Source organism: Moschus berezovskii, chromosome 1, assembly GCF_049115385.1.
Source record: "Moschus berezovskii isolate FMDL1 chromosome 1, NW_MosBer_1.0, whole genome shotgun sequence".
Classification (NCBI taxonomy): Eukaryota; Metazoa; Chordata; class Mammalia; order Artiodactyla; family Moschidae; genus Moschus; species Moschus berezovskii.
The window spans coordinates 65,718,944-65,733,564 of record NC_142460.1 but is presented as its reverse complement, the minus strand read 5'-3'; the positions used below and the strand labels follow the sequence as shown (position 1 = coordinate 65,733,564).

Sequence of the window (14,621 nt, the reverse complement as noted above, 5' to 3'; positions counted from 1 at the left end):
CTTTGTCTCTCCGATCAAAGCTCTTTCTGTATGTCAGTGATGACAATGAAAATGCTTATTGAGGTCATATAGGTTACAGAGAGGAATAATTAGTTCACAGGAAGTAATAAACCAGAGACCGCACACCCTATCTGCAGGGAATGTGGGCCCAATCTTGCCAGATGTTCCAATTATTTTCAAGAGAAAATATAATTTTTAAGTGAAATCTCTCAATTTTTATGTTTGCAACTAATTTTCAAAAATTTAAAGTCATTATGTGATTCAGGCAATACATGTAAAATATAACCTACAGTTATTAGTCTATGAAATGAAAATACAGTCACTGGCATCTCCTTACAACCCTCTCATATTTTTAATTATTCAAATCTGATTCCATGAATATTTGGGACTGGGAGATAAAATTTTTTCCTTGCTGCCTTTGAGTTTAGTTTTGTTAGGTTTATATAGCACAAAAGTAACTTAAGTAATGCTGTAGACTCACATTATAGTATCGATGTTGGAAGAGGAGATGATCCACTTTCTGAGATAAAGTGTAAGAAAAAAATCTGTCCTGCATATTCTTGCATTTTCCTGGAGTCCGAAAACTCTTCCAGGAGCAGTGAATGTATTACTGTGCTATATTATGTACTATATGAACCATGCCTGACAACGTCTCATTCACTGGGAATCTTACCTTGTCAGATTCTGATTATTCTTCCACAGTACTTTGACTACAATGATGATAAATATAACAATGTTGCTGATGAGGATAAGGGTCACAGGTACAATAAATGACCACAACAATGGACTTGCTATCAAACCACTGCTTCCTTGAGTTGCCAGCCAGCAGCTGTGGAGAGAAAATAAATGATTTCAGCAAACTAAGAAAGGTATACAAACTCTTCTCTATGCTGTTCACACTACTGACATTCACTCAACTGAAAGACCTGCTTAAAGTCAGTATCCCTTTGCCTTATATATATTGGAGTTGATTTTCAAGAATTCAACTGACTAGAAAAATGAAATGCATTGATTCTGCCAAATTGCTCTGTGAGACTGTATGGTCTAGTGGAAAGAAAGTAGACTTCTGAGTCAGGCAGTCCTAAATTTAAACGTCCCTCTCTGTCACTTACAAGGTGTTTGATGTTAGGTAAATTATTATTTTATATTTGAATATGTAACACACTCAGATGGCTCAAAATTTTAAAGGTATAAATTATCATAGAGAGACAAGACCCTTCCTACAACTATCCCTGGTCACCTAGTTTTTAATCTCTGGTGATATTCACTGTTTCTTATGTATTCTTCTAGAGTTAGGCTATGCATACACTGGCAAAAGTATACATTTTCCTGATTCTGAAGCCAATGATAACATATGATACTTCTTACTTTACTTAAAAACATATCTTGGAGATTATTCCATATCAGAATATAAAGATTACCCTCATGATTGTTCACAGCTGCATATTATTCCATGATTTCATTATACCATAGATTATTTAAACTGTCTCATTAACAGACATTTTTAAAGTTTAATGATTAAAGTTATTTGATTAGTTCTTTAACCTTACTGCATCTGTTTATATATATATATATTTTTTTGGGTCTTGGTTGCTGTGTGGGGTTTTCTCTAGTTACAGAGAGCTGGGTCTTGGTTGCTGTGTGGGGTTTTCTCTAGTTACAGAGAGCTGGGTCTTGGTTGCTGTGTGGGGTTTTCTCTAGTTACAGAGAGCATGGGCTAGCTACTCTCCAGTTGCAATATTTGGCCTCTCATTGTGGTGGATCCTCCTATTGCAGAGCATGTACTTCAGGCACTCAGGCTTCAGTAGTTGCAGCACATGGGCTGAGCAGTTGCTGCTCCCGGGCTCTGGAGCACAGGCTGTACAGTTGTGGTGCATAGGCTTAGTTGCTCTGCAGTGTGTGGGATTTTCCAGACAAAGGATTGAACCCATGTCTCCTGCATTGGGAGGCAGATTCTTTACCCTGAGTCACCAGGGAAGCCCTCATTGCATCTGTTTTTGTCTTTTTGTTATTGTTGGTGGCAGTTTTGGTGGCATATTTTGCCTAATTTATGAAATTCAGTGATCATCTCCTGGCATTGTTATAGGAATAAATTCATTCATTTAATAAGTATTTATAGAGTATATGCTATGTGCCACATTGTTCTAGATACCAAGATATTAACAGTGAATGAAATACCCAAATTCCTTTCTTTAGTGAAGTTATTCTGGTACAGGAAAAATAAATAAAACTAATGCATTAATAAAATATATACTATATAGCAGATGTTAACAAGTGCTGGGGAGAAAAATAAAACAAGTAGTGAGGGTAGTTACTACCATGTATACGTGTATCTGTGTGTGTTGCATAGGGGAATTGGGAAGGAAGAGTTTCATTTTAAATAGAGCGATCAGGAAAACCCTAATGGAAAAAATTTTGTGAGTAAAAATCTGAAGTAGATGAAGGGGAAGTGTATCCTCGGCAAAGGGAACAGCAAGTACAAAGGCTCTGAGCTGAGAGCTTCAGTTCAGTTCAGTTCAGTTCAGTTCAGTCACTCAGTCGTGTCTGACTCTTTGCGACACCATGAACCACAGCACACCAGGCCTCCCTGTCCATCACCAACTCCCGGAGTTCACTCAAACTCATGTCCATCGAGTCGGTGATGCCATCCAGCCATCTCATTCTCTGTCGTCCCCGTCTCCTCCTACCCCCAATCCCTCCCAGCATCAGACTCTTTTCCAGTGAGCTTAAGGAACAGCTAAGAGGCCAGTGTGGCGAAAAGCAAAGGAGAAAAGGAAAGATATAAGCATCTGAATGCAGAGTTCCAAAGAATAGCAAGGAGAGATAAGAAAGACTTCCTCAGTGATCAATGCAAAAAATAGAGGAAAACAACAGAATAGGAAAAACAAGAGAGCTCTTCAAGAAAATTAGAGATTCCAAGGGAACATTTCATGCAAAGATGGACTCGATAAAGGACAGAAATGGTATGGACCTAACAGAAGCAGAAGATATTAAGAAGAGGTGGCAGGAATACACAGAAGAACTGTACAAAAAAGATCTTCACGACCAAGATAGTCACGATAACGTGATCACTGACCTAGAGCCAGACATCTTGGAATGTGAAGTCAAGTGGGCCTTAGAAAGCATCACTACAAACAAAGCTAGTGGAGGTGATGGAATTCCAGTTGAGCTATTTCAAGTCTTGAAAGATGATCCTGTGAAAGTGCTGCACTCAATATGCCAGCAGATTTGGAAAACTCAGCAGTGGCCACAGGACTGGAAGAGGTCAGTCTTCATTCCAATCCCAAAGAAAGGCAATGCCAAAGAATGCTCAAACTACCGCACAATTGCACTCATCTCACACGCTAGTAAAGTCATGCTCAAAATTCTCCAAGCCAGGCTTCAGCAGTATGTAAAACGTGAACTCCCAGATGTTCAAGCAGGTTTTAGAAAAGGCAGAGGTACCAGAGATCAAATTGCCAACATCCGCTGGATCATGGAGAAAGCAAGAGAGTTCCAGAAAAATATCTATTTCTGCTTCATTGACTATGCCAAAGCCTTTGACTGTGTCGATCACAATAAACTGTGGAACATTCTGAAAGAGATGGGAATCCCAGACCACCTGACCTGCCTCTTGAAAAACCTGTATGCAGGTCAGGAAGCAACAGTTAGAACTGTACAAGGAACAACAGACTGGTTCCAAATAGGAAAAGGAGTACGTCAAGGCTGTATATTGTCACCTTGCTTATTTAACTTATATGCAGAGTACATCATGAGGAATGCTGGGCTGGAAGAAGCACAAGCTGGAATCAAGATTGTTGGGAGAAATATCAATAACCTCAGATATGCAGATGACACTACCCTTATGGCAGAAAGTGAAGAGGAACTCAAAAGCCTCTTGATGAAAGTGAAAGAGGAGAGTGAAAAGGTTGGCTTGAAGCTCAACATTCAGAAAACAAAGATCATGGCATCTGGTCCCATCACTTCATGGGAAATAAATGGGGAAACAGTGGAAACAGTGTCAGACTTTATTTTTTTGGGCTCCAAAATCACTGCAGATGCTGATTGCAGCCATGAAATTAAAAGACGCTTGCTCCTTGGAAGGAAAGTTATGACCAACCTTGATAGTATATTAAAAAGCAGAGACATTACTTTGCCAACAAAGGTCCATCTAGTCAAGGCAATGGTTTTTCCCATGGTCATGTATGGATGTGAGAGTTGGACTGTGAAGAAAGCTGATCGCCGAAGAATTGATGCTTTTGAACTGTGGTGTTGGAGAAGACTCTTGAGAGTCCCTTAGACTGCAAGGAGATCCAACCAGTCCATTCTAAAGGAGATCAATCCTGGGTGTTCATTGGAAGGACTGATGCTAAAGCTGAAACTGCAATACTTTGGCCACCTTATGTGATGAGTTGACTCACTGGAAAAGACTCTGATGTTGGGAAAGGTTGGGGGTGGGAGGAGAAGGTGACGACAGAGAATGAGATGGCTGGATGGCATCACCGACTCTGTGGACATGAGTTTGAGTGTAGTCCGGGAGTTGGTGATGGACAGGGAGGCCTAGTGTGCTGTGATTCATGGGGTCGCGGAGAGTCGGACACAACTGAGCGACTGATCTGATCTGATCTGATCTGAAGTAGATGGGATTAGTAAAAAGATGCAAATTATCTGGGCTTTATAGGTGACAGAATGTACTCTTGGCGACAAAGAGAAATTTGACATGATCTGTCTTTAGTTTTTAAAGTATTATTTTAGATGCAGGGATAACAGATGAGCACATCCAAAAGGAGGAAGTCAGCTAGGAGTCACTGCAACAGTCTGGTGGCCTAGACCCAGAAGAGGAGATGCTGAGAAGTAGTCTGATTCCAGATGTGTTTAAAAGGAAAGCAAAAGGATTTATTGATAGGTTAGATGGGAGATATAGGAGAGTTACAAGCGACTCCAAAGTTTTTGGCTTGAGTACCTGGAAGATGGAGTTACCACCAACTGAGCAGGGGAAGATGATGGATGGGAAGAGCAAGTCTGGGAGGGAAAACCAGGAGATGCACCATCCACTTCTCCCAGTATTGGGAAAGTGTCAGGAAGACAATGGGGTATTAATGAAGTGATGTGAGAAGCCCTGGCACGTATTTGGCAATCAATTAATTTATGTTTTCTGCAGGTAAAACACCATTATTATAAATGCTAAAGTATTTCTCAGTTGTTTTGCACTGGAACATTGCTACAATTTAAATTATTAGAAATTATTTGTTTTTTGGTTTACTTTCATTTTATTTTTATTGAAGTAAGTTTATTATTTTTTATTCTTTTTTGGGGGGTATTTTGCTGCTGCTGCTAAGTCGCTTCAGTCATGTCTGACTCTGTGCGACCCCACTAGGCTCACCCATCCCTGGGATTCTCCAGGCAAGAACACTGGAGTGGGTTGCCATTTCCTTCTCCAATGTGTGAAAGTAAAAAGTGAAGTCACTCAGTCGTGCCTGACTCTTAGTGACCACATGGACTGCAGCCTACCAGGCTCCTCTGTCCATGGGATTTTCTAGGCAAGAGTACTGGAGTGGCTTGCCATTGCCTTCTCCGTTTGGGGGGTATAGCTGCTTTATAATGTTTGTTGGTTTCTGCTGCACAATGAAGTGAATCAGCTACATGTTTATATTTTCCCTTCCCTCTTGGACCTCCCTCCCACTCCCCGTCCCACCCATCTAGGTCAGAAATCATATTTCTAAGAATGGCTTAAAAGGAAATTGTGATGATATTCAGATCTCTGTTATGAATTTTAAAAGTGAAAAGGAGTGCTTACAATCCATTAGTAGATGGATTCGGTCCAGCCTTAAGCAAAATGGTGAGAAAGAGCAAAATTTATTTTCAGGGTTTTTGGCTTTCCTGTCCTTTCATCTGTAACCAAAGAACAACCCACACCCCACCAACTACCCCACCATCCCTAACCTCACAATCCCCTACACAGAAGAAATAGGAGGGCACTTGGCTAAGAATTTAATAAAATCCTACTGAGAAATACTTTAAAATCTCAAGCTACTTCTTTGATGACTAAGCAAAGTTTTAAATTAAAAAGATGGACAGATTTCTGACCCAGGCAGGCTAGAGAAACACAGTTTAAAAGAGAAGTAGAGGACAGGGAAAGAAAATGAACATCCAGCTCTATTGGATAAAGACAGACTTGCGAGTTACGAAACAAGACAAAGATTTATCTTTATCTCTTTGAGTCTTGAGTTGTTTAAACTTTAGATAACACAATTTCTTAGAATTACTATTTGTACTGTTGTCGTGTGTGTGTGGGCATACAAATGTCTATAAGGTCCCCAGTTACCTCACACAGATTGGGAGCCCTGGACGGGGAACAGGCTTGGATGCCCATGGCCGTGAAGAGGTGTGCATGAGGAAGAGGCACCGCCTCCTCTCCCCCATCTTCTGTGTTACTTGGAGAGATAGTCATTATAGATTTTTTCTCATGAGCCTCTCTTTAGTTAGTCTGAATCTAATAACTCAGATTTTGAGATTGCTGAGAAGACAGATGGATTCTACATGGAGACTAATCCTTGTAGGAATGGAATTTCTAGAATTAAGATTCAAGAGTCACAAGCTCAAAGTTGAATCTGATGAACAGCTATGAACCTGAGGTCTGAAGAGCATTATAGATGAACCCCAGATGAAGCATTTAACTCCTTGGTGATTTTATTATGAAACATGGGAAAAGATAGCTGTAGCAGATAGAGCATAGCTTCCAGAAAATTCTCCCTCAAGCATTTTTATTTCCAAATGGTTACTATAACCCTTCAGAAAAGTCTGAAACAGCCTATATGGTGGGACAGAGATCTGGGGGATAGAGCATTAAACAGGAGTGTGTCCTGTCCTGCAGTCACCCCTTAGTTGGGTCCTGGCAGAAGTAGCAGTACATCAAGGGAACTGGGGTCTGGGTTTCAGACATGACTGGTAGAACTGGGAGCCATGGATGGGAGACAGGGAGTATGGTATATTGAGAAGCAATTTCTGGGAGTATAACTCAAGAAAACCCAAAAAAGTCCTTCCTCTTTCTAAATATATCCTGAAGAAATGTGAACTTTGATGCATGTGTACAGGGTGGCAAGGGAGACTAAAGGTCCAAGATGAAGCTGATATTCATCCTCTCCTTTCTTCCCAACTCTTATTTTCAGTTGCCAGTGTCTTGCCTAACATCTAATACTGTGCTCAGGAAAGAATCTGCTCTCAGTTCTTTACAGCTCAGTGTGAATAAATTTAAGATAGCAGTCCTCTTTCTACTGAAGACTTCTATAGGGTGTGGGTCTAACCCTGTGGCTCAGTTAGGGTAGGAAATTAATACTAATGCAATTTGAGGTGAATTACCTCTCCCATGAGATATTTGCATCTTACTCTTGATCTTCACAGAGGGTAAAGGATCTGCCGGCAATGCGGGAGACCCGGGTTTGATCCTTGGGTCGGGAAGATCCCCTGGAGAAGGAAATGGCAACCCACTCCAGTACTCTTGCCTGGAAAATCAAATGGACAGAGAAGCCTGGCAGGCTGTAGTCCATGGGTTCACAAAGAATTGGACATGACTGAGCGACTTCACTTTCACTTTTCTATTTACAGAGCACTGAAACTTATACTTTTTAATCTTCACAATAACCTGGCTAAGATAGGTGAATGTGATGCTCTTTTCCTTATTTTTACAGATAAAGATACAGCCATCACAGAGTCAAGAGTAAAATCTTAATGACAGGAAATATCTTTACGTCAAATTATTTCTGCAGCAGTGAACAAATATCAGCAGGCCTTACTTTTCTAGCCTGATTTATAGTTAAAGCAAAATTTTATTTAAAAAATTGTAGTATATTTTACAGTGCTTTTTATCCAAAGTTGGTTTTAAAAAATGGGGGGGAGGCCATTGGCAGAGTACTAGAGTGTAACCTAATTATTCAGAAATCCAGATATGTGGGATGTTCCTGAGATTCACTGTATTTTGGCTTTTCTATTCAGTTACCAAGTCTTTATCATTTTCCCTCTGAAATATTACTCTTAACCCACTATCTTTTGAAAAAAAATTTTTGTTAGGGTAGAATCGTTCTGCAGTATTGTGTTAGTTTCAGGTGTATAATAAACTGAATCTGTTATCCACTCTTCTTTAGCTTCTTTTCCTGTATCGGCCATTATAGAGTACTGAGTTGAGTTCCCTGTGCTATACAGTAGCTCCTTAATAGTTATCTGCTTTTATAGATATAAATTTATTTGGCTACATCAGGTCTTAATTGTGGCAGGTGGGATATTTGTTGCATCATGTGGGATCTCTTGTTGCAGATGAACAGACTCTCTAGCTGTGGTGCACGGGCTGAGCAGTTGCAATGCAAAGGCTCTCCAGGTGTGGCACGTGGGCTCGAGAGTACAGTGCTCGCTGACCGGGAATTGAGCCTGCATCCCCTGTGTTGCAAGGCAAATTCTTAACCACTTGACCACCAGGGAAGTCCCAGTTGTCTTTATATAGCAAGGTGTATGTGTCAAACCCAATCTTCCAGTTTATCCCTACCCCATCCCCCAACCCCACCCTGTAACCATAGGTTTATTTTTTATATCTGTAGCTCTATTTTTGTTTTGTAGATAAGTTCATTTCTAGCCTCTTTTTAAGATTCCTCATATAAGCAATATCATATGATATTTGTTTGACTTCACACAGTATGAGAATCTCTAGGTTCATCCATGATGCTGCAACTGGCATTATTTTGTTCTTTTTATAGCTGAGTAATATTACATTGTATATGTGGATAAAGAAGGTGTGATTGTCTTTCGCTGTTTTCACTGACACATCACTGCATTCTTGTGAAGTATCCTTTTGCCATCTCCATTATCTTCCACTGTGCTTTGATTGGCTTCATTTCATCACTCTTGCCAGATTAATCTTTCTTAAGGACTGTTTTTATTACATCACTTGGCTTTTTAATAACTTGCCTTGGCTTCCTATGGCCTAAAGTATCAAATGTGTATTCTTAATTTTGACATTGAATCCCTCTGTTTCTGATGCCATGTAATATATGTGACACTTTTATGACTCTTATGTGGTACCTACATACTAGATAGGAAAAAACTCACTGTGTTGTTTTTTTTTTTTTCCTGCTTACTGCAGTTTGTTTCTATTTCTTTGTCATTGTTCCTTTTGCTAGTTTTCTTTGAGACTTTAGGACTTTTTTTCTGAAAAATTTTTAGCAGTATTTGACTCTTTGAACTCTTTAACTGTTCATGCCTATGCCAACAGCCCTAACTTATGCATCTTACGGCTCCTTGGGCATCTGTGGTGTTCTTTCAGCAGTACTGGATTTTGAATAAGAAAGTTGACGTCAGTTTTGGACCAGCTGCTTTATCCGTTTCTGACCCTACTGCAGTCACTGAGTGCAGGAGACTTTCAATTTCCTTTTAGAAGAATAAGCAAATTTGCAGTTGCTTTAGACTTGAGTAGGAGAGAAAGTGAAGGCTGTGAAGAAAAGAAGATACTGTCTAGCCAAAGGGGATCTATATTTGAAAAAATGTTTTTTGGTTTGTTTTAAGGCTGGAAAAGAATGTGAAGTATATTTATATGTTGAAGCAAATGTGCTGGGAAATGATTGAGATCTGCTTTCCATCTCATAGTACCTTTTCTGATTTTTAGTTTTTCTTTCTGTGAAAATGAAACGAGTCTTACAGGAATCTTGGAAAATGTATCTAACTGTTAAGCTTATATGCTTTGGAGTACTGAAACATGAGATTGTGCTTTTCAGCCACTTGCCCTCTGTTTTGGGCTTCAGTTCAGTTCAGTTCAGTCGCTCAGTCGTGTCTGACTCTTTGTGACCCCATGAATCACAGCCTGCCAGGTCTCTTAGCAAGGTTCATTTGTTTATGTATGCTTGTATTTGTTATTTTGTATTTGCTATGGACTGATTTGTGTCCCTAAAACTCTTGAGAGTCCCTTGGACTGCAAGGAGATCCAACCAGTCCATTCTAAAGGAGATGAGTCCTGGGTGTTCACTGGAAGGACTGATGCTAAAGCTGAAACTCCAATACTTTGGCCACCTCATGAGATGAGTTGACTCACTGGAAAAGACTCTGATGCTGGGAGGGATTGGGGGCAGGAGGAGGGAAGCCCATACACAAATGTAAGACATTTTACTAATAGAAGTACTGCTGCTGCTAAGTCACTTCAGTCGTTTCTGACTCTGTGTGACCCCATAGATGGAAGCCCACCAGGCTCCCCCGTCCCTGGGATTCTCCAGGCAGACGTACATAAAAAGGTAATGGGATAAAAACAATTTGCCATTATTTTGATGCCTCAGAAACAGGCATCAAATTTGTAACAGAATTACGAATGTTAAGCAGTGTGCTGCATTTCATACAGGATGGTCTTGAGATATATCTAGTTGGGGAGAAGTTCTAGATTGCTGTACATTTTCAGTTTTTATATAGTTTTTATTAGTTTTAATAGCTAACTCTGTCAGCTTCAATATCCTCACTGTAGCTTCTTTCCCTACTAATTTTCTGCTTTTAATGGACTTATAAACTAGATCCCAGACAATGAGTTTAATATTATACGTGTGATAGCCTCAAGAATTTTCATGTGAGAAAAGTGCATTATTTAGGGGACCAGAGCAGGTAAGGAGTACTTCTTTTTACTTTCATCTTGGATGAGTCCAGAAAAGTAATGTGTAAATATAACTCACTACCACAGAGTAACTTAAACTCTAAAGGCTTAATGAAATGAAGTATATGGATAAAATTGTATATAGTTTTTTACTTTCTGCAAATATTTATCATCAATTTCTCCCTTCAGTTAGCATTAATGTCTAAGTATTTTTAAGAGAACAAAATAATATTCAAGAACAGCTCAGGCAACAATACTAGTAATAACTAGTTCTTTCCTTAAGCATGCTTATTTCTTCTTAATACAATGGTAAAGGCTGAAGAAGACTCTTGAGAGTCCCTTGGACTGCAAGAAGATTCAACCAGTCCATTCTAAAGGAGATCAATCCTGGGTGTTCATTGAAAGGGCTGATGCTAAAGCTGAAACTCCAATACTTTGGCCACCTCATGCTACGAGTTGACTCACTGGAAAAGAGTCTGATGCTGGGAGGGATTGGGGGCAGGAGGAGAAGGGGATGACAGAGAATGAGATGGCTGGATGGCATCACCGACTCTATGGACATGAGTTTGAGTGAACTCCAGGAGCTGGTGATGGACAGGGAGGCCTGGCGTGCTGTGATTCATGGGGTCGCAAAGAGTCAGACACGACTAAGCGACTGGACTGAACTGAACTGAAATTGATCTTCAATTGTAGAATTAAAATTTTAAAACCCATCAAAATATATTTAATCTCAGTTAAACAGAAAAAAATAGTGCCTGGAGCATGTGGCTGCTAAAGTCAAGCAAGGCAGTTAGCTCCGTATTTTACACTGGGTCATGGTCAGCCCTAGAAATAGGTGAGCACCCTGACACCACAGCCTTCCCTTGTGTATACTTGCACATTTCCGAGAGTTCTGTTCTGATCTAAATTGGTCTGAGAATTAAAGCAGAATCCAAGAATAAGAATGGTTGCATTTATAAAAGAAGAAGGGAAAATAAATTAAAAATTACCATTACCAAATTACCATTTGGCAGCAGAAATACACATAGAGTTTTCTTCCCAATTTCCTCATACAAATACCATTTCCTCAAGCAAATAACATGTATTCAGGTACTCCCATTGTTTTTTTCCCCAAACTTTAAACTTTTTATGTTGTATTGGAGTATAGCCAATTAACAATGTTGTGGTAGTTTCGGGTGAATAGCAAAGGGACTCAGCCATACATATACATATATCCATTCTCCCCCAAACTCCCCTCTCATCCAGCCTGGCACATAACATTGAGCAGAGTTCATTGTGTGATATAATATGTCCCTGTTGGTTATTTGTTTTAAATATAGCAATGTATACATGCAGGTACTCCCATTATTGACAGCTAATTATTCACACTGGAGTCACAGAGAGAATGTATGTATGATAAATCATCATGAAATACTCATTATAATCATATCAACACAGAATTGGTTCATAAGCATGGAGAGTGATCAAGTTATAAAATGTTTTCACACTAGCTTGATCCCTCACAGTAACCCCAGAGCAGGTATTACTATTATTATTATTCCCATTTTTTTAGATAAGAAACAAGATAAGGGGTTACTAAGGATCACACTTCTTGTTTCCTATGATTTTCAGAGGTAATGAAAGAAGACAAATTTAATATTAAAAAGTTCACATTTATAAATTTAGAAGGAAGGTAATTACTTGTTTAGTAAATGGATTTATCATAGGAAATTTTCATATCATCACATTTAAAATATAATGTGCACCAGCCCTGAGCATCCTGTATCATGCATCGAACCTGGATTGGCGATTCGTTTCACATATGATAATATACATGTTTCAATGCCATTCTCCCAAATCATCCCACCTCGCCCTCTCCCACAGAGTCCAAAAGACTGTTCTATACATCTGTGTCTCTTTTGCTGTCTCATATACAGGGTTATCATTACCATCTTTCTAAATTCCATATATATGTGTTAGTACACTGTATTGGTATTTTTCTTTCTGGTTTAATTCACTCTGTATAATGGGCTGGTGCACTGGAATGACCCAGAGGGATGGTATGAGGAGGGAAGTGGGAGGGGGGTTCAAGATAGGGAATACATGTACACCCAGGGCGGATTCATGTCAATGTATGGCAAAACCAATACAATATTGTAAAGTAATTAGTCTCCAATTAAAATAAATAAATTTTAAAAAATACATAATGTGCTCTTTGAGAATTTGAAATACACAGTTATAATATGACAATTATAAAGTGAGATGCATATTACAAGGACCTTTGGACTTGATGTCATTGAACAGTTACACTAAAAAAACAACAACAGGCATTTAAAAAATAAAAACTTACATTTCCTCTTGCCGGTAGTCTAACTCCCATTGTGAATTATTTCCATTCTGAGAATAAATAATTCCCACTGTCACAGCTACCACTATAGCCGGGACTCCTATGTGATAAAGAGAATCACAGAATAAATAATTTACCCAAGCCTGGGATTAATTATAAAAGACTATGAATGAATTATACATCTGACCTTTTTCAGGATATATTGTTCTTCCCACTATAGACAATGTACTAAGTGATCTACAGATGCAGGTCAACACTTTTCAGTGTTTTATTTTCCTTTTCAATGTTGGCTATGTGTACCAATCCTATACCATTTCCAAACTTTTTGTAACTGTTAACACAATGTGGCATGCTGTGATTCATGGGGTCCCAAAGAGTCAGACACGACTGAGCGACTGAACTGAACACAATGTCCACTCTTAAATGGCTCATTTTCTCTTTCATTTGAATAAATTTAAATTTAGATAATACTAAAACAATTCTGCTTTGCAGGAACCCATTAAATTTTTCAAATTATTTTTCTTAAAAGAGTCCGTCTGACTGTCTTGAAATTTTTTTTTTTAAGTAGCCAGAAGGTTGATTACATGTGGTCTAAATCTCAAGTCTAATTAACAAAGATATTAAAGGAAATGAACACTTTGAAGTTAGCTCATGATGTGTTTAGGATAGCTGCCTTGATCACATCTGCCTTCTTCACAGGAGACACTCCTTCACTAGACAGAAAGAAGGCACTCTTAGTGATTGCTGGATTTTCCATCTCCCCTATCTGAAGAGCTTGTACTACTAGGTCTTCAATAGGTGTTTAAATTAAATGATTTCAACAAAATTGAATTTCTGAGAAAGTGGAGAAGCAAACACTTACCCCATCCAATTAAAGAGTTAAAAAGGATGAAATGCTGAGGAAGAGGCTTCATGGTCCTAATTAGAAGGAAACAGAGCTGGGCAGCACTGAGTCCCATCCAGACAAAGGTCGCTAACCCAAAATAGTGCAATAAGATAGCAATTGCAGTACACTTGGGATTCGAGATGACAACAGTGTCTTGTCTGAGCATTTCATTATTACTCAAGTCAGTATTATTGGTGTCACTATTACTTGTCTTTATGTTCTTATTGGAGTTTTCAATTCCAAACACGAAGAAGAGGTTGAAGATCAACATTGATACACACAGACTAACCAACACCCAGGTTACTGAGGTTTTTCTGACTTTCCTGAAAATAAAAAATATATAATTAAACAAACAAAACAGCTACAAAAAAGAAACTCTAGTGAAATTGTGAGGTAACAAAAGGATATTATTATCCATGTAAACCTAGCTCATAGGGGGCCAGCTGGTAGACAGATCTTCCCACTACATCAGAGAAAAAAATCACTCCTCATCTGATTCCCACAAAGAAGTGAGTTCAAGAAAATGGGTTGATACCTCCTTTCTTGAAACTGTGTTCTAATCAAATGTGATAGCTGTTTTCCAGAAATGCCCTTTTGTGAACTCTATTTCCAGGAATTTCCAGGCCCTGTGTATCCCCCTCCAAGTGACCTGATACAACTAAAGGAATGCAGCGGATGGCCTGGCATACAGGACCAAATTATCCATCAGACAAAGTGGTGCTTAGTCCACAATATGTTTATATTTCTATGGCCCACAATAAGGTCTTCTAATGTAAAACAGCTTCTAATGTATGCAGGTCAGGAAGCAAAAGTTA

General features: G+C 39.0%; 1 protein-coding gene across 2 annotated transcripts in view; it reads right to left on the bottom strand.

The window, feature by feature from the left end:
* The window catches only part of ADGRG7 (adhesion G protein-coupled receptor G7), a 91,686-nt gene that overhangs the window by 8,869 nt on the left and 68,196 nt on the right, over positions 1 to 14,621 (bottom strand). For both annotated transcript variants that reach the window (XM_088839522.1, XM_055418169.2), the window contains exons 12-14: positions 13,783 to 14,129; positions 12,924 to 13,020; positions 674 to 829 (exon numbers count right to left, since the gene is read on the bottom strand). In XM_088839522.1, coding sequence (XP_088695648.1) covers positions 674 to 829; positions 12,924 to 13,020; positions 13,783 to 14,129 — 600 coding nt within the window. The remainder of the gene's footprint in view (positions 1 to 673; positions 830 to 12,923; positions 13,021 to 13,782; positions 14,130 to 14,621) is intronic.